This window comes from Neurospora tetrasperma (assembly GCF_000213175.1).
Source record: "Neurospora tetrasperma FGSC 2508 unplaced genomic scaffold NEUTE1scaffold_81, whole genome shotgun sequence".
Classification (NCBI taxonomy): Eukaryota; Fungi; Ascomycota; class Sordariomycetes; order Sordariales; family Sordariaceae; genus Neurospora; species Neurospora tetrasperma.
In genome coordinates this window covers 7,605,226-7,623,821 of record NW_009799179.1, presented here as the reverse complement: position 1 = coordinate 7,623,821, position 18,596 = coordinate 7,605,226, and the positions used below count along the sequence as shown (strand labels likewise).

Below are 18,596 nucleotides of genomic sequence, written 5' to 3'. Positions count from 1 at the left end.
ACCATTGCAACCAGCGAATCGCCTCACTGGGATCGGAGGCCGTCAGGCGTGTTTTTCCAAGGACACAACCCCTAAAACTTGTTGGTGCCCCTCCCCGGATGGAACGGCGAGAGGCCGACAGGAGTTGGGTGCCGATCTTCCGCTGATCCTCTTTCTTTCCTTCTGTTCCAGCTTGGCATTAGACCATGCCGAACGTGCGTGCGTGCGTGCGTGCGTACTGCGGGGTGTGGTAACTGTGGCTGCTTTGTGTCGAGCGCACTGCAGTAGTGTGCCAGCCCATTACCGCGTTGGAAAAACATATTGAAAAAGAAGGAAGAATAAAGAATGGAAAAACCCTCCAGACCCCTATGGGAATAACAAAGAGAGGCTGATATCGACGAAGGAGATAGGCGATCGGGGAGGTGGGGCCCAAGTCCTGGTCGATCTTTTTTTTCAGTAGCGCGTATCTCGCATCTGAGATAACTGTAGGACCGCTAATCTCAGACTTGAACTCGCTCGACTTGATGGAGGCCATCGTTAGGCACCTCTAGATTCGTTCTATTTCCGTGAACCACAGATGATCCTAAGCAACACAGCAAATGAGAACCAAGCGGGAATTGGACCTCATGGTTAGTTGAAGCCTGATTTCCACTTTCCTTCTGGTTTTTGAAAGGGCGACTACTTGAAGCGGTAGACGGGAGCTGGAGCTTCATCGATCCTTCTGAACGATTGGTTGCAGAGCAAACGCACATCTTTTGTGAGACTTTCATTCGTTTTTCTCCCCTGGAGCCTGGCTGCTGGGTTTCGGGTTTGGTTCTTTTTCTTTTCCCTTGAACGCTGCAGGGTCCGGGTGCTCCTGGGTTTGACCCTAGTGGTCCCTGACCCTGACCCAGAAGCCCTTGCCCGTGGCGCCTACGGGCAGCATTCCCGAATGCGTTTGAGGAGCGGGGAACGTCTCGATTGCCGATAGGGCATGACGTCATTAGCATATGGATGGCTTCTGCGGAAACCGCGATGGAATACCTTCTATGTATTAGGCCTTTGAGAATCGCTGTATAACTGTACAATTGTACTTGTGCTCACGAGCAGATCTGCGTCCTGCTTATGCGATCCACAAAGATGGATTTGTTTTGAGACGAACCCCTGGATGGGGAACAGCGGAAGTTTGTTGAGCTTTGGGCGGTGATAGGAGGGAGGTGTAAGGGCTGCTGTTAAAGCTGATTGCTATCTCTACCGACTTGGAAAATGATGCATGTGACGAACCCCAGGAAAAACTTCGAGATCAAATGAACTGGGGCTGGAAATAAATGTCTACATGCGAGCGCCAGAGACCACGCCCTTCGCAAACCCAGTTTCATGAATGAAAGTCCCGTACCAAAATCATATGGTGTTACAACGCCATGTGCCATATCCCCTGGGTATCAACCTGATTAAGTATCCTCCTATACCTGCTAACCCAACCTTAATTCCCGTCCTTCAAAACCGTCTAGCTATCTTTTTAGACAATGGCGCGTGAAGTAAACAGACTTCGAGTCTCCCGGTGCTTGAACCAGTAGGCCAATGCAGAAACGGCGATGACGAGCCAGAGAAGCATGTTGACGAGGTCCACCCAGACGGCATGCTTCATCCGACGAATATCATTGTTGCCCTCAGGCTTCTCATGGATGTACATCTGAGGTATCAGTTAGTCTCTAGGCCACGTTTGCATGGAAACAATTTAGAGGGTCAACGTACGTTCGCGAAGACGCCAAAGACGGCGACCCAAAGAATAAAGAGGATAAAGTCCCACACCCATTTGAAGGCAAACCGGAGGATGAACGGGATGCAGAACAGAATGGAGGTCAAAGCTGACAGGCCGCCAACAACGACCGCAAATACCTGCGATGTCTTCTGTTAGCATGGGGAGACGAACTTGTTGGGGTGGTACACTTGAGATTGACATACCCATTTCGAATCTGCATACTTGTCCGCCTTCCTTGCACGATCCAGCTCGACGCCATAGAGACCACAAACAGTCAAAGCCAAAGCAAAGGCTAGAAAGTGCAGGGTCGAGAAAAAGAGGTAGCTTTTGCTCGACGTTAAGCCGGCTCCGAACGCCATTTTGGTGGAGATATCAGTGACACGGCGCTGCTAATCGCCTATGAACCCAGTGTTTGTTTTCTTTTTTTCGTTGGAGGTCGGTGAAAAGTGTTTTTGTCCAGGTGAGCCTTCAGTTGGACAGTGATCGAGAACGCTTTATGTAGGTAAGAGCGCAAGGTCAAAATGGTCTGACACAGTCGAGCAGCTCGCAGTGCTGGTGATGCGAGAATCTGGTGAGTCGGCGGTGGATTGTGGATTGTTCTAGTTGGTGATGGCCAACTTTCTAGAGAGATTGGTGTGCGTGTTAAGAGATGATGATGCTGGGAGTACTAACATCGATGCAAGACCACAATCATCAGGTCTGGTAGGGTGCGGAAAGAGCTTTTGTCTCTTTTTTCTTTTCCTCCCTTTACCAGCGATGACGTAGAGGGCATTTACCGGATTTTGCTGCATTTTAGCGGACTGGCAAGCGCTACCTACCCTGCGCACAGCAAAGTGCACCCTGACTGTGCCTGCCCTGCTCTTGTTCACACAGCGCAAATGCCCACTAACAAAAAAAATCCTCGTCTGGAATGCAGGCGCGAGATTCCGAAACTCTTCATCTGTAATCATCTGTACACTATGCATCTCGCGCAGTCCTTCAACATGATCTCATCATCCAATCCCATCATGGATGTTTTGACGTTTCGATGATCATTGTTCCTGGGCTGGGGTTGGCCACGACCAGGACAACCTTATTCCAACTGCAAGCCATCCGTCTATATCTTCTTAACTTTCGTGTTCCTTATCAGGACACAAGATCAATATGGATGAGCGCGGGTTTTTGAACTCGTGTTGTCTACTATCCTAGTTCACTACTGACTTTAGGCTCAAGAATCCGCCTCGAATTAAGTGTTGCATTTGGAGCCTCGGCTCGCCGCGTTTCCTTCTTGGCGATAGCAACAACATGAGAACATGGAAGTCACACTTTCAAGGTGAGCAGACTTGCATACGCAATCGCAAGGACCGCTAGCTGTCTCATGTGGGACATTGGGGGGTATCGCTGAATATGCCGGTTAGGCTCTTTCCCCAGTATCAACGGCCTGGTTGACCTACTGCTGTGTTTGGCAGACAAACTGCCTTTCCGGGCAAAGTTCCGCGGGACGATATTGACTGCATCCGAATCTGCAGTTGTAGACTAGACTCCCAAAACCCTCCGATGGTGGGGTGAGGCTCTGCGGGCTGCCAACATGACGGCTGGTTCAAACTGGCGACCTGGCGTCTTATATAATGGGAGATCACCTCGCTGAAGGATTTTGGTCTTACCTTGCAGTATAGACCTAGCGGTCAAGTTTTGGTCCTCAACTGTGATGCTCCAGCCGACAGAGCTTAACGCCCCGTGATGGTGTCGACGACGACTTTGTTCACGTTAAAGGGTGTCTGAGGAGTAGTGTTGCTAGGGTATCGAAGAAGGTTCCATGAGCACTGCTGGGATGTATGGAAAAACTGTTCTCCTCCAGAGGTCGCATTACTGTTCTAACCAGACTGCAGATTCAATGTCATGGTCCGAGACATCAAGAATGGACAACATACGCCGAAAGATTTTCAATAACCGTTACGAACAGTTTTCCTTGGACGACTTATGCTACCCGATTTAACATACAAGCGCCTGTCGATACACATGTACACAGATGGCGAATGATTACTTTCATAGCAGCCCAATGAGATCGATTGACCAACATTGTTCATGTTGTGATTGAGAGAGGTCTGAAGAGGATGGCGCAACACGATGCTCACCGCGATCAAGGAAGTCCTTCCGTCTGAGCAGTTGCATACACTCTGCCTTAGTTGGTCCCGCGTTGGTTGTGGACAATGTGGTCTATGATTAGTTTCAATCAACGGCATCCTACTTCAATACCTGACCACAAAAATGAGTTTACAATCCACAGAATCTCACAGTCGTCTCTCCGAAATGGTAGTAGGACTCCCATTTATGGCAAGTTTGCTTCTGTTGTGTTCGATGTTTGGTGCGCTTTTGCTTTAGAGCCACTTGTACTGATTGACTCTCATTGGATGGTAGAAAAACTCCATGGAAATACAAGTTCAGCCAGAGCTTGTTACCATGCGCTTCAACTATGCGCATCTCGGCTTCAATCCAACGTGCCTAATATCCGCAGTCTAGCCATGGATCATGGCGATAGAGACAGACGTGGTACAGAAAAGGGGGCTTGGATTCAAGGCGAGAGGTCATCATTAGCGTACGGTCATGCCCTCACATCTACAGTGCGATCGAAACGAGAGAAGAGTATCGATGCGTCACTCACATTCAAGAACCGGTCGATTAGTCTCAATCAGCTCACGAGTGTCCTATTCTCGGTCGGTAAAGGGAGGCTTGGCTGGCTTTGATGCCGTCGTCAACGAACAAGTTGACAATTTTTGCAACACAACGTTTAGTCAAGGGGACATCTGAGCTTCACCGAACAGCTCATTTTACTCTGGGGTCCATACGCTGGCTTTTTCCCACAAGCTGCGCTATCCAGTACGCCCTTCGCCATGATCCACTCGGCGTGAAGCTTTTTCCACGCCTATTCCTGGAGATTCAGACAAAATTCCATGAGACATCAAGGCGTTCACCGTGGCCATGCGGCTCGCCTTGAGCTTGAAGGAGGACAGAGAGGGAGCCTGGCTTGTCGCGTGAACAGGAAGCCATCGTATAGGCTTCCCCTTGGGCGACTTGAGATTTTGCATAAATGAGCTCGAAGCAGGATGCTGATGGGAATGAAGACCACCCGACCTTGTCTGTCTATTGTTCTCCGTTCCACCGTTCATCACTATTCACCTTATACATAAATTCCTATCCTCAAGATGCCTGACATCAGCAGCAACAGCAGCAAGGTAGGATTTGGCCTTTCCGATCGCCCTGATATACCAAAGACTAAACAGCTTTAGGGGTCATCCAATTATGAGGAGTACAAGCATTGGTTTTGCTGCTCGTGTGGTGCTCTCAACTCGTCCTGGGTTTCAAAATGCTATGATCCCGGCTGCCAGCACGTCCAATGCACGAGTTGCAAGAGGGACAACCAGATTGTCCGTGAAACGGCATCCCCTTCCTGCTCATCTTCCTCAACAAGGCGCTAAGCCTCAAAGAATGGAGATGCCTTTTCGACTTAAGAGTAATCCATACGGCACCTCAACATCATGGCCCTTTAAAGAGATTGGGCTTTAATCTCACGTAACGCTTTCAATACATCACTCGACACCCTCTGGAGCTCCCATTACATCAGTCATCTTTTACGTATTCCAAGTCATGGAGGTCTCCTATCCTTAGATCTTTTTTTCGACTCACGTCGACCATCGATATTTCGGAGGCGCTCAAATTCAGGTCTGGAGTTCTCCAAATTCAGTGTTTTGGCATGGAGGAAAAGCAAACCGCTAAGCTAGGAATTTAATATAATTGAATTTTATTTTGGTGACTTCTTCCTGTCCGGGTTTGTGTTCTTTTTGTTTTAGTTTGTCGGATCACGATTTTGAGAATACGGCGGCGATCTTGCTCGGCTTTCCAAACCAAGTATTCGTTCCCTTCATCCACTGCCTTTCTCGTATTTGGTGAATTGCTTGTTTTTTTCAAGAGTAAGAAACTCATACGACTCAATGTCGCACCTGATCTCCCGAATTCGAGTCCTGAAGTTTAGTTCTTGCTTCTCTTCGTCATCCGTTCTCTCTCCGTTTCTCGTTTTTGCATCTCTCTTATTGCTGCGCTTTCTAACTGAACTTACGGTTCAGATTTGTTCAGATTCTGAGTCTGGTGAAGTTCAGGGTCAAAATACCCGAAGCTTGACCCGTTGTTATTCAAACTGCGCTAAACTGAAGATATCCTTGAGCCACCAGTCACACAGTGCTTGAAACACATCTGAGTGTTCACCAAGATAAACGTTAGCTAAGTGTCACATACTTTGTCATGAAAAGCCACATTCAGGCGCCTCGGAGGTTGGAGATACTGAATTTCACCAACCTGAATGGTCCAAAGATCACTAGCCTTTGCGACACTCGCTGATGTCGATGCCAAAGAGCTTAGAAAGTGGCCATATCTATTCAATTCACCATGTCAGGGGCCTTTGAATGAAAAATAGTCATATACCAAGTCCTCTAGAGAGGAGGCCCGGTCCATGGCGGACAGGGAGTCGACAATCAATATTTGTATTACACGGGCCAGCCATCTTCCCATCCCTCCACCACCGCCCTTTAAGCATGTCCTGTTTCTCATACTGGACTTGATTCCCAAGGTTAACTATTAGGCACAGTAGCAGGATATGATCAGCCTCAAAAGGGGGAGGACCAACTCATCGGCAAGAGCTGCGAATGGTCTTACACAACCACAGTGACAAGGGGCTTTCCGGTGAGGACAAATAAGGCAACCACGCTTTCACATTACCCATTGGTTAACTATTAGAAGGCGATCTCGAGGCAAGTCTCGGGGCTCAACGGGCTGATCGATGGGATAAATAGGAACAAACAAATCGCAAGGGCAGAATTCCAAAGATATGATTGCTGCTCTAAGAGTGCGCCGGTCGGACGTCAATCCACTTCACTTTACACAGCAAAGATTCCACGCACTCAGCCATGCAGCAATTCTCGGAGGGGCATCGGAGCGGCTTGGGGCCAGCAAGTGGACGTCATCGCTCCCAAGAGGCCCAAGGCACCCAAGGCAAACATATGATGCCCCCTGTATTCACCGATTTCTGAGGTTTGTCATACCTTAGAGTGGAAGAAGCTACACCATTCCGAGTGAACTCGAGACAAAAGGGTCGGAAAATCCAGGGTGAAGATAGAGAGAGGGACAGGCTGACAGAATCATAGAAAATGCCCAGTACGTATGCATGATGGCTTTTGGTGCTCTAAGTACTTCATGTTTGACTAGAAATAGGAACGACTGGAGAGGTTGAGATAAACAGGCAAACAATAAAACCTAAAACATGAAAAATAAATGGAAGGAAAAGAGAAGATAGGGTGGGTGTACATGCCACCAGCAAAATTCCGTTTGGAGCCTCAAGGTAGTACGTACCGGGGGCAGTGCACTGAAGTGCCGAAGAAGGGTTGCCAGGGGCATAGGCCAATCCAGTTACAAAGTCCGCTAAAGAACACCTTAGGCCTGGTCTTCAGGGCATCAATTATCCTGGAAATGAGAATAATCCACGTAACAGCAGAAGCCTCGCGGGACTGAAAAGAAGGATGGGTAGGTAGTCCGCGAACCATCTTCCCCCATTGACGACAAAGAATCAACCACCTCAACCATCATGGCCAGCAATTGCTAACGGTAATTCGCAATTTTCCACTCACCGCTGTTCTGCTTGAGAATTGGAGACGGCAATTGGACCAGACAAGGCTTCCAATGGTATTGACATGATGGTGCGGGTAAAAGATCAAAGTGACGGTTCCAAAGATGGCGGTTGGGGGCCATCTGATTGCTGAGCCTCCTCGACTTCTTTACACTATCTACACTAGCAGCAACATGTTAGCAAAGTTGTTAGTGTGTCCGGTCGACTGGAAACGGGAAAGTGCAACTCGGCAGGTAGGGTGTGATTGAGCGCGGGTTCGGTGGAGCTGCCCCTGTCATGCTGCAGTGGAATAGCAGCTGGCAATATGGAATTCCGATAACTCAGCGGCGTAGAGGCGCGGGTCCATTCATCCGGGCAGCCCCCTGCAGATGTTACCACAACGACGCACCACCAAACAACCTTCGTGTTGACGAGCAGAATCGAGGATCTTAAATTTCAAAAAGGCACTGGGGCTTTAATACTCTAGGGACTGACCCTATACTGTACAGCATCACCAAGACCGCAGAGAAAGATACCTAGTTACGGAAGGAGCATCCAGTGCAGCTTCGGCATCAAGGCTTGGCACACACAAAAGAAGAGGCCTCACTTTCACACACCCACTCATACGCCATATCTCTCGATTCCCGAAGTCATACATAAGTCGTACGCTACACAAGGCTACCGCCCCTCCGGAACTCAAATTCCAAGAATCATAATACCATCACAGCCGACAAGATGAGTGTCCAGCCTCCCGCCGCTGCCGCCGCCGCCGCCACCGCCGGGCCCGGCTCCGGCTCCGGTTCCGGGTCTCCTCACCCAAGCCAGCTTCCCGGCCCGACCCCATCCTCCTCCGTCGACGGCAATTTCCTCCTCCCCTCTCCACCCTTCATCTCCGCGCCTGGGCTCATCAACCTCCGCGACATCGGTGGCTACGAGATCCCAACCACCACCTCTGGCCACCGCAAAAAGATGGTTCGGAAGGGTGTCATCTTCCGCTCCGCCGACCCCACCCAGCTCACGGACGAAGGTGTAGCCGTGATGCAAAAGCTGGGAATCACGCACGTGTACGACTTCCGGTCCAAGCTGGAGTTTGGCAAGACACCCGAGACGGAACCCAAAGAGTGGGCGGGCGCGCAGAGGTGCCATGTGCCCGTGTTTCCCGACGTGGATATGTCTCCGGAGGCGTTGGCGGTCAGGTTCCAATTGAGGAATTCTAGGTTTAGAGATTATACGGATGGGCCGGCGGTGAGTGTCTTTCTGTGTTTCCCCCCTTTTTTCCCTTCTGTATCTTTTTTTTCCCTTTTTTTATTTTCTCTTTTGTTACTCCCTCGTCTCTGGACGCGAAGGGATCTCGGGGGAGGGGAGTGTGTTGAGAGAGTACGGAAAGGGTGTAGATGGTGCCATCTTGGGCTATCTAGTATTTCTAGGCGGGAGTCGGGGTCACTTGAAACGGTGCTTGCACTGAGGCTTGTCCCAAAGCGTGTGGAAACGCGGTTTCTAGACCCAAGGCAAGAGGGCACAGGGGACTTGTAGATGACACAAACCTGTCATGAAGCCATGATGAAAGCTTCTGTGAAGCAGATAGGATGGATCAACCGCTGTGCTGGCGCGTGTTGCGTCTCATCCTTCGTCGCCTGACCATTACGTCCTCCCTTTTCAAGTTGCATCATATCACTTTTTCATGTTCGCTCTGTTTGCAAAGACGGCTATGCAACAGCAAGCAAAACACAATGTACAACTTTGCTTCAAGAACCTTGATGGATACGGCATATCCTTCGTTGATACTTTACTTTCCTCTCGCATGTCATCTTGGATGCATAGTCGTTTTTGCACAAACGCCCTACGAGGCCGATACAGCTCTCATTTTCTTCTTTCCTCTCTCTCTCTTTTCGTCTTTTCTTTCGTTTTTGATTCTTCTGTCTTTTTGTTTCTCTTTCTACTCTCTTTCATCCCTTTTCCTATTCTTCCTTTCTTCCCTTATCCCCCCTTGCGCTTCAAAGCACCACCTCTAACACCAAAGTAACAACACAGGGTTTCGTCCGCGCCTACTCAACCATCCTCGCCGGCGCCGCAGACCCTCACAACACCTACGCCCCTTACCGGACCATCTTCCAGCAACTCGCCTCCTCCTCTTCTTCCTCTTCCTCTTCCTCTTCCCCATCCCCATCCACACCCCCCAGTCCCAGTCCCCTCCTAGTCCACTGCAGCGCCGGCAAAGACCGCACCGGCCTCTTTGTCGCCCTCCTCCTCTCCCTTCTGCACCTACCCCCCACCATCATCGCCCACGAATACTCTTTGACCGACCTCGGCCTGGCGCACCGCAAGCCCGCCATCGTCGACCACGTGATGCTCGACCCAGCCTTTGACGGGGACCGGGCAGCGGCCGAACGAATGGTCTCCAGCCGGAAGGAGTCCATGTTGGCTACGTTGCAGTACATTGATGAGGAGTATGGAGGGGCGGAGAAGTATGTGATTGAGAGGTTGGGAGTTACGAAGGAGGAAGTGGAGAGGATTAGGGAGGTTATGATTGTTGATGTGGAGGGGGGGGAGGAGCAGGGATTGGTTGATTGGAGGCGGAATGCGGAGGCTGTTGAGGAGGTTTACCGTAGATGAAGAGCAGGGGGAGGTAGTGGAAGGGAAGGGGCTCTATATGAGGACTGTGCTGGAGAAGAGAATTGGGTTTCGCTGTAGGGCCGAGGCTTTGGGGAAGTCCAAGTGTGAGAAGATGGGTTGTTGGATAGTGATCTTTGCTCAAGACTCGAGCTCAGATGATCAGGAGACATCGTATTTATACGTTTAGTACATACATATCAAGACATAAGCATCAGCAAAGCCCAACAGAGCGTGTTGAAGTTTTCCAGCCCGCAATCTTTAATTGGTCACCCATCATGATCACAAGCCATGATAAGCCCTCGTTCACTTGGAATAGAAAGGCCTCCAGATGGCATTTACGTCAAACCCGCGATATCTATTCCTGGTCGACGTGTGTAACCTGCTTAAATTTCGTAAAGCCGTGAGGCATAATTTCTTCTCTTCTCTTTTCCACTTCCTTGCCTCCTCACATACCCATAACTTTTCCATAACCTGAAGCCCATAGTCTCGTGATACTGATCCTCTACATGCAAACCAATGCTCAAACACTACCCATCAAGAAAATCGATGCAAAAACACAAAAGCCTCCCCGCCATAGCTCGTGCTACTCCATTCCATGCCTTAAGCTCTCATGCATGCAGTGTTTTTTTGAGAACTGTATAGTCTCTTTCACTTCTTGATGCTCGAAAAGATATTACCTATGGATCAACAGTTGGTATACGGTATATGGCATGTAGAAGGAAAGAGAAGGTGAAGGGAGACATACCTTCACATATCAATAACCTGAACACTTCTCCAGAGCACAGGTTCTGCATGCCAGACTGCTACAACCAAGACAGCAGCTTCATGCAATCACTCGGTTCATGCATCCGAGCTGTTACCGGAGTGCTCATCCTCCGTCTTTTCCGTATCCTCTTCACCTTCCTGCGCCGCACCATCCCCATCAACGGAAGTGCCATTCTCCTCTGGCTTGGGAACCGCAGGGGCATCGGCCATCGGCCCGCCAGCATGGCCATCGCGCTCCATCATAGCCGCCAAGCGGGCCGCTCTACCTTCCTTCTTCCTGGGAACGGGAGCCCGTCCGTTCTCTTGGACGTAGAACTGCCTGAGCAAGGTGACGGCCTCATCGCGTCCCCAACCACCCTCTACCTCATAGCCTGGCTCCACATTGCCACCATCGCCATGCAGTTCAGGCTCGAAGAGAGACGTGGTGTCCTGGCCAGGTTGCTTGCCCACAGTCTCATTCTGCTTAGACTCGTCGATTTCATCACCGGCAGGCTCAGGCTCCTGACCTTCAACTCCACCAGTGCCGATGTTCAGAGCCGAAACGGGGCGACGCTCCAAAGCGGGTCTCGCGATACCCTTGCCGTTCTGGGGCGCAGGCGACGGAGGGGCTGAAGCCATTGAGAAAGGGGAGTTCTTATGAATGCGGAAAACACCTCCAGTTCCGCCAAACTTGTCGTTGACAGCACCAAAGTAAACCTTCTTGATACGAAGCTGGCGAAGAAGCGAGGCGCACATGACGCAAGGCTCGACCGTAACGTAAAGGGTGCACTCGGAAATAACCGATCGGTCAACGCGAGGAGCAGGGTGAAGTTTTTGGCCGTAGGGAAAGAGGTGGCCGTCACGGGGGTCAACATCGCCCCAAACGCTAGGCTCATCGTGGTTGCACTGGGGTTGCGCGTTCTTAGGCTCAAGATCAGCGTCACCAGAGTAGGACAGCAGAGCACAAATAGCCATGAGCTCGGCATGTCGAGTGCCGTTGCGGCTGACGTTGGTTGCGTTCATGCCCCTGGCGATTACTCGGTCCTTGTACACAAGTACGCAGCCGACAGGCGTCTCGTTGGTCTTGAGGGCGAGTCGGGCCTACAATCGAAACCAGTTAGCAACCGATGACACAAGCATGAGAGCAGTCAAGCAGCATGGAGACATACCATATCCAAAGCCTCCCTCATGAAGCCAGCGTGCATAGCTCTTTCAGCAGCCTCCTCAGGCGTCTCAAGTTCGGCCTCGAGTTGGGCTGCGCTATCAGTAAAACCCTCCTTCAGCTGACTAGTCTGCGAGAGCTCATGATTGATAGGGACAGCGGGGGAGCGGACAACCGGGGCCCTGGGAAGCGAGTCGACGATATTCCAACCGACACTAGTACTAGGGCCATGGCCATGAAAGACGTTGGTCTTGAGGTGTTGCCGAGGTTCGGCATCATTGGCACCATCAGCGGCTGCGGCAGGTGTGGTGTTGTTATCCTGGGTGGTGTTATCCAATGGCTGCTGAGTTGCCAAAACCCGATTGCCGGAACCGACGACACCGGTTGCGGCGACAGCAGCGGCGTCAGTCGCAATGCTTAGACGTTCCAAATCTCCGGTGAGGTTGTTCTCAGAATCGGCAGAGGCGGCAACAGTAGAGCCGGCCTTGACAGGGGCCGCATTCTCCTTTGCAGGGGCAACTAGGGGCAAGGCGGGAAGGATGTTGGGAACGGGAATCTTTTTGAGCGGCTGCTGTTCTGGTGCCAGCGTGGCCGTGGCCGATGACGTGCGGGCCATGTCGGGTTCCGTGTCGGGCAGCTTCGAGCTGTTTGCTTGTTCGGGCGTAAGCGACAAGAAGGACGCTTGCGGAAGAGCGTTAAGATTGGTAGCAGAGGCGTCTTCAGATTGATTCTTGAAATGCGATTGAGATGTGGTTGCGGGAGTGGCAGTGACAGAATCCTGATCTTGGATGTCAAGCTGATGTGAAGGTTGTTGCTGTTGTTGTTGAAATTGCCCAAGCTCGGGACGCGGGTGTTCTTGTTGCTCTTCACCGGCGGCGGTTTGCTGAGGTGGGGGCCCCTCAAGCAGAGGAATGTTAAAGTTGCTTGAGAACAAACTAAAGGCCGGTCGGAGGGTATGGTCGAGGAGAAAAATGGTGAGGGTCTGGAAGAACGCGGAAATGCGCTGGCCAGTGGCCGCGACCGCGTCCAGGAAAGTATATGCCATCCTGGAAGGTGGAAGCAGCAATCGCTAGACAGCAGCTGCAGTCGCAATCAACCTTTATTTCCGTTTTTATGCCTTGCAGTGAGGTTTCTGTAGCAAACCACTTTCTCGACGACGATGGCTTGACCAGAAAAAACCAAGGTGCAAGCTGCTTTCTTCCTTTTCAACCTGAACCCTTCCAGCAGTAGTGACACGCGCAGTTTCCTTCAGTCTTTCCTTCCTTCCTTCCTTTCTTCCTTCCTTCCTTTTTGTCTTTTCCAAAGTCCGCCACTTGCCGACACTGCAGTTTCTTGTACGTCTTTGAAACCTTTCTCTCGATATAATTTCCACCACACCTTCTATTCTTTCCTCTCCGTGATATTGATGTTTAAGCGTTAAGGATAAAGGGCCTGCAAATTCGTTGAATACCAAGTGACGCCAACGAGCTGGTGACACTCAGTCAAACTTGATGCACAAAGAACGACAAGTTTGCCTCAACAGCAGCACAAATAGGACTGCTTCTTTGCACAAATGACAAGCTGCCACCCTGCTCTGACGGTTGTGCTTGAGGATCAGTGAATGGATGCTCCTGTTGGGAATGGAAGCAACTGAAATTGCTTAATCGGTGTTGCTTGGGTGTTTTACTGGTTGCTGGTGATAATGCTGGCGCAGCGGTTGGAAGGAGCGACCTGGAATCCTGGATGAACGAATGTACACCTTGAGGATTCTCGGGGGCAAAACTCTTTCAAGCTCTCCAATTCCCGTCCGTCAACCCCAATCCAATATTGCGGTTCCGGGTCCGCACTCTGTTACGCTGCCGTGTGTCTGTGTCCCGTCTTGGGTTTGTGTGTGAGGCCAACGATGGGAACTTTGGACGACTGACTTTTTCTTTCCGTCCCGTTGCGGAAGTGTATGTCTGTCTAGTATGTATGTAAACGGCGAACTGCGGCCACCAACAGAACAGAACAGAACAGAACAGCTCCGTCCAGTAGTTGTGAGGTGTCGCCAATAACACTCTGCAAGCGTTTGGTGTTGTTAGTCTTGTTGTGCGCTCATTCATGAAGAGAAAAAAATGAATCAAAAAGAGAGTGACAGGGAACGGAGAGGACAAGGATTGGTGAGTGAGAGCTTTTCCAGTTTCGAGGAAAAAGAGGCCCACTCTGACCGGATGTAGGCGTATCTAACCTCTACCTCTGCTCACTCTTACTCCATCCAAAGAACACCATCCTCAATGCTCACTGTAGGAACACGTCTATTGCTCAATTTAGACTTGAGGACGGAAAGCGAAGAGAAGCAGCAGAACAAAAGTGAACAAATGGGGACCTACATTGACTTCAATTTCCGTCTCGACCTCGCTCAGAAAGGGTCGATATGGTAAAGCTCGTAAAGATCGGTAGACGTTGCCGCGCTTATACGCCACAAAACGCTGCCAAATCACAATGGATGGATATTGACAGCAGCAGAAAAAGTATAAAAAGAACGTTTTGAAACCAAAACAGACACAACTTCAAGTCGAAAGTGGCCACGACGGGGCCAACATCAAACTTGTGTTGCCGTTATCCATGTTGTACCTTCTTTGCGACTTTGCATGTGCTGCAGACTTTTGTTGGGCTAGACCTTGAATGGAAGGGCGAACTGGCTCCACTTTCGTCTGGTGTGATGTTTTGCATAATTGCATGTCTGTGCGGGGTTTTGCACTAACAATTTCATTGAAACCCAATGATCCTTATCAGCTTATCAGCGACTACCGGCTGGCCATGGAACGAACAAAGTCAGGACAAACACATCGATAAACGTGGACTCCAAAGCCCAATGTCATCGGCAAATAGACAAGACACCCACGACTTAGTAGGTGGGTAAACACCTTTTGAGGACAATGGATGACCATAAGAACAAATGAAAGGATTAAAAGCAAGACGAATATGTGAATCCGTCTTGGTGTTTACGGCACTGTCATCGATTTGGTGGTTTGGCCCGGCTGCAGTTATTTTGTCGTGGACGAGCCACAGCAAGTTCGACGTCACAAACAAGATAACAGATCCAAACACCTACAGCAATGTGAAATTGATCAAGACCATATTTTACACTTCACCATACAAAGGGGACAGCAGAGTATAATTTACGACGGCCTCCAAAGGAGACCGACTTGTGTATTGATGAATCGGCCGATAACTGAGCAAGTCACCCCAGATCGAGGAGAGTAAGAGCCAACACTGCCACTGCCCAGTACCTCTGCGACATAAACCCATGAAAATAGATCCCGAGCTATCTCTACCTAGCAAGTCCTTTTCCCCTCTCATCCCGCCCTGTCTGGGTTGTTGTCTCATCACCAGTCCAACATCATCAACCCAAGTCAACTCGCTTCGCAAGCCGTCATGAAAAAGCATCATCGTCCTCTCTCTCTCAATCTCAACAAAAGAAAGAAAAGAGAACGACAACATGTCTCAAGCTCAGAAAAAAAAGCACTTTCTGGGGTATCGTAGTGAATTTGCAAACGCTGCACACCGCTAAACAACTGAAAAACAAACTGAATCATATGCTTTGCATGCCATGAAAGGAACTCGACAATTGTCAACAATCAAATCAGATGGGATCACACCAGTCGTTTTCTCCAACTCCAGCCTTAGCCGGGGTGATTTAGATCATGATTGATCGTGATCTAGACACCATCCGGACAAAGGGCGAATTGCTCGCAACAAGCGCTTTGGCTTGTCGGGAAACTGAGGAGCCGAAGAGTCCTTGGACGGAGGCATGACTTGTGGTGTGGGTGTCGGGATCGACTGGCCATCGGAATGATGATTGTAGCCAAAGTGAGAACAAGGACATGCTCGCAATGAACAGAGTGTTGAGGGGATCGAAATGACCGCCCCAGTTGTCGTTGATGTGGCTGCAGCATGTCCGCAAAGCAGTTGCCACGAGACAAGAGACGAGACCAAGCACGACTAGCGGGAAGAAGGAGGATTGAGAGGAAGATGATGCGAAGGTAGTGTAGCTGGAAAGCTTTGCTCCAGTCTTCGCGAATCCTTCTCCGTCGCCGCTTTCTCGTCGGCCTGGCAAGATGGTAGTGGTTGTGGAAGACTGTGACGAGGCCGTCGTTGTTGTCCCCAGGCGGGTCGAGTTGGAGGCAGAACTGTGGCAAATGCCACTGCTGACATCTCGGGATGTTGTAGAGAGGTCTACCGGCAGACCAGCAAATCCTTGCTTCTGTCGTTGTGGGACAGAGCTGTTGTATTTGACTGGTGACTTCAACCTTGCAGACGTCTCCACCGTCGCGGCGCGGATTTGTTGTTCAACAGACGATGCGTGTTGGGTGGTAGCACCGGCGTTCACCGATTCACCGGCATTCACAAACTGCAAGGCAATCGGTGAACGCCGGTGTGGATCCGTTCGCCCGACGTTCATCACAGATCTGTCGATGTTATGAGGTGCATGTCGAGCATTCAGCGCCGTCAACGTGTCGCTCGTAACGTTGGAGGCAGGAGAAGCTGGACTAGGCGGCGTTCCTGAGCCAATTGTTACAGATTGCTGATCAGAACTTTGTGGGATTACCCTGCTCTCATTACCTGATGCAAGTTGGCGATAGCGCTGTTGTTCTTGTTGTTGCTGCACAGTCAGTTGACCGGGGGTTTGTACAGCTGGCGATACGTTGCTCAAGGTCGGTAGGTCTTCACTTCCAGGGAGTCCGCCGTATACCTCAAGTGGCCGTCGTTGGTGACTTGGTATCACTCCGGATACGGATGGTGAAGATGGACTGGATCGTGACTCAGTCCTGTGGGCAACGACGCTGGCATCGCCAAAGTATTGCTGATCGGCGTATCCGAAGTCGAAAGGTGCATGGGACTGTTGCTGGCCAAGGCCGAGGAGCTCCTCGTCGAGAGAGAAGTCGGCAGGTGGTGAGTAGAGATTGAAGTCGACAAACTCGGTGCCATGCGGAACGCCCGGGTTTAGGTAGGGCAGAGCCGGAGCGGCCGTCGCAACCACCGGTTCGATGGCAATTGCCGGTGAAGGGCGAGTGTGTGCCGGGGTCTCTGGAGTGAATACCTGCGACGGAGAGGCGGCCGATGAGGAGCTGGTGCTCTGGTAGAAGAGCTCCTGGGAAGGAGTGAACTGATCGAAGGTGCCAGGAGTAAAGTCGGGGAAGACATCCTGGTCGAAGTTGAAGTACCGGTTCCAGAAGTTGTCATCGACCGTCTCGATTCCTTCAACAGAGGGCATGACGAATGTGGCAGCATCGAAGTTCTCCAAATGGTTGACGTCGAGCAACTCGGGGGTGGTCTCAACAACAACTGGAGCAGGCGGCGGTGCTTCTGCTGTCTCTTTCCTTTGCTTCTTGGTGGGCTTCGATTCGGTCGCAGCGGGAGATGTGTGCGAGGCAGCCCGCTTCTTGTGGCTGGGATCACAACGGACCTTCCTCTTCCGGCACGCATCACAGGCCTTGATGATGCGCATGAGGTGAGCATGGTCCCTCTGCTCCTTGGTCTTGCATCCCCGGGAGGCAGAGTTGGTAACATCTCGGCCATCCTTGGTCATGATCCGCATGCCGGGGTGGTTGGCAAAGTCGACGACCTGATGTCGACTGCTAGGAGAAGTCGACTTCTTGGTAGTGGAGGTCGATGAGCGGGCCTTTGCTATCCTGGTAGCGTCGTCGAAGGCGGCTGGGGAAGTGAAAGAGGCCGGGGACTGGGTCCATGCGCTCGAGTCGGAAATGACTGGGGAGACGTTGAAGCTAGATGCGTAGCCAGAGTCAACGAACTGCGAAGAGCTGGCTGAAGAAGCGATGCTGGCGGAGGTAAAGGAGGTCGAGGGGACGGGGTAGAACTTGAAGTTGAACCCGGTGCGCTGCGAGTAGCTGAGGAAGTCCATGGAGATGTGGGCACGCTTGTCCTTGATGGATGCAGGGCCCGGGATGAAGGCGTTGATCATGTCATCGAGCTCAGGAGTGCCCATGGCAGGGAGCCAGGTGAGGGCCTCGCCGAGGTTGGCCTGGCAGACCGAGAAGCCCTCCATGAAGGCGTTGGCCGAATTGGTTCGAGATAAGCCAGCCATTGGAGCCAGAGTCTCAGGGGTCTCGGGGATAAATTGTTGGAGACAAAGTGTCGAAGTTGAGATAAGCAAAGTCTCGTGACTGCGCCTGGGTGGGCCAGATCAATTGGCTATCTCTTGGTAATGGTTCTATAGTGAGAATATGTGCCGGAGCTTCTGGGAAGTTCGAATGCTGCGGCTGAAACAAGGTTGTTGTTGGCTAAGCGATACCGATAGGTTTGCTTGCTTGTCGTGGGTGTGGTAACTTGAGATTGGTGGGGTACCGGCAGGGCAGTAGGATGATCTCCGTGTTGCTTGACGACGACGGGGGATGCTCCTCGACTGCTGCGACGACTGCCTCGTGGTTGGTCCACCAAGGTGGTTAACACGGCTTGCTTGGACACTTGTTGAGTGTCGAAGGACGAAGGGGTATGTCCGTCAGGGGCACCTGCGATTGGGAAGCCGGAGTGACTGTGTGATCTCAATTCGATGGAAAAAGGAGGAAAAGAGAAGAGCAAAAAAGAGTCGGCCGATGGGAGTCATCCCCGATATTTCAACAATGCGCAAAGCAGCGGACGGGATCTTTGACCAGTGGTTCATTAGACATGCGAGCGGGCGCAGCGAAGACAGTGGGAGCTTGCATAACAAAACTAGCCAATCACCGCAAGGCCAGCCGGCGTGC

General features: G+C 51.1%; 4 protein-coding genes across 4 annotated transcripts; 1 reads left to right on the top strand and 3 right to left on the bottom strand.

Annotated features, from left to right (window-relative positions):
* Window positions 1-1,477: 1,477 nt before the first annotated feature.
* Window positions 1,478-2,079, bottom strand: NEUTE1DRAFT_52032 (uncharacterized protein; the record flags this gene model as incomplete). Its single annotated transcript, XM_009857377.1, has 3 exons — window positions 1,478-1,651; window positions 1,714-1,857; window positions 1,924-2,079. The coding sequence occupies 3 exons, from the start codon at window positions 2,077-2,079 to the stop codon at window positions 1,478-1,480; spliced, it is 474 nt and encodes a 157-aa protein (XP_009855679.1).
* A 6,008-nt stretch (window positions 2,080-8,087) lies between these two features.
* On the top strand, window positions 8,088-9,965 carry NEUTE1DRAFT_92411 (uncharacterized protein; the record flags this gene model as incomplete). Its single annotated transcript, XM_009858583.1, has 2 exons — window positions 8,088-8,601; window positions 9,373-9,965. 2 exons carry the CDS (start codon window positions 8,088-8,090, stop codon window positions 9,963-9,965), a joined length of 1,107 nt encoding a protein of 368 aa, XP_009856885.1.
* An 840-nt stretch (window positions 9,966-10,805) lies between these two features.
* NEUTE1DRAFT_92406 (uncharacterized protein) lies at window positions 10,806-12,916 on the bottom strand (the record flags this gene model as incomplete). The annotated part of the gene is made up of 2 exons (XM_009858582.1): window positions 10,806-11,810; window positions 11,879-12,916. The coding sequence occupies 2 exons, from the start codon at window positions 12,914-12,916 to the stop codon at window positions 10,806-10,808; spliced, it is 2,043 nt and encodes a 680-aa protein (XP_009856884.1).
* Window positions 12,917-15,364: 2,448 nt separating this feature from the next.
* On the bottom strand, window positions 15,365-18,373 carry NEUTE1DRAFT_92405 (uncharacterized protein; the record flags this gene model as incomplete). Its single annotated transcript, XM_009858581.1, has 1 exon — window positions 15,365-18,373. One exon carries the CDS (start codon window positions 17,936-17,938, stop codon window positions 15,530-15,532), a length of 2,409 nt encoding a protein of 802 aa, XP_009856883.1.
* Window positions 18,374-18,596: the final 223 nt, after the last annotated feature.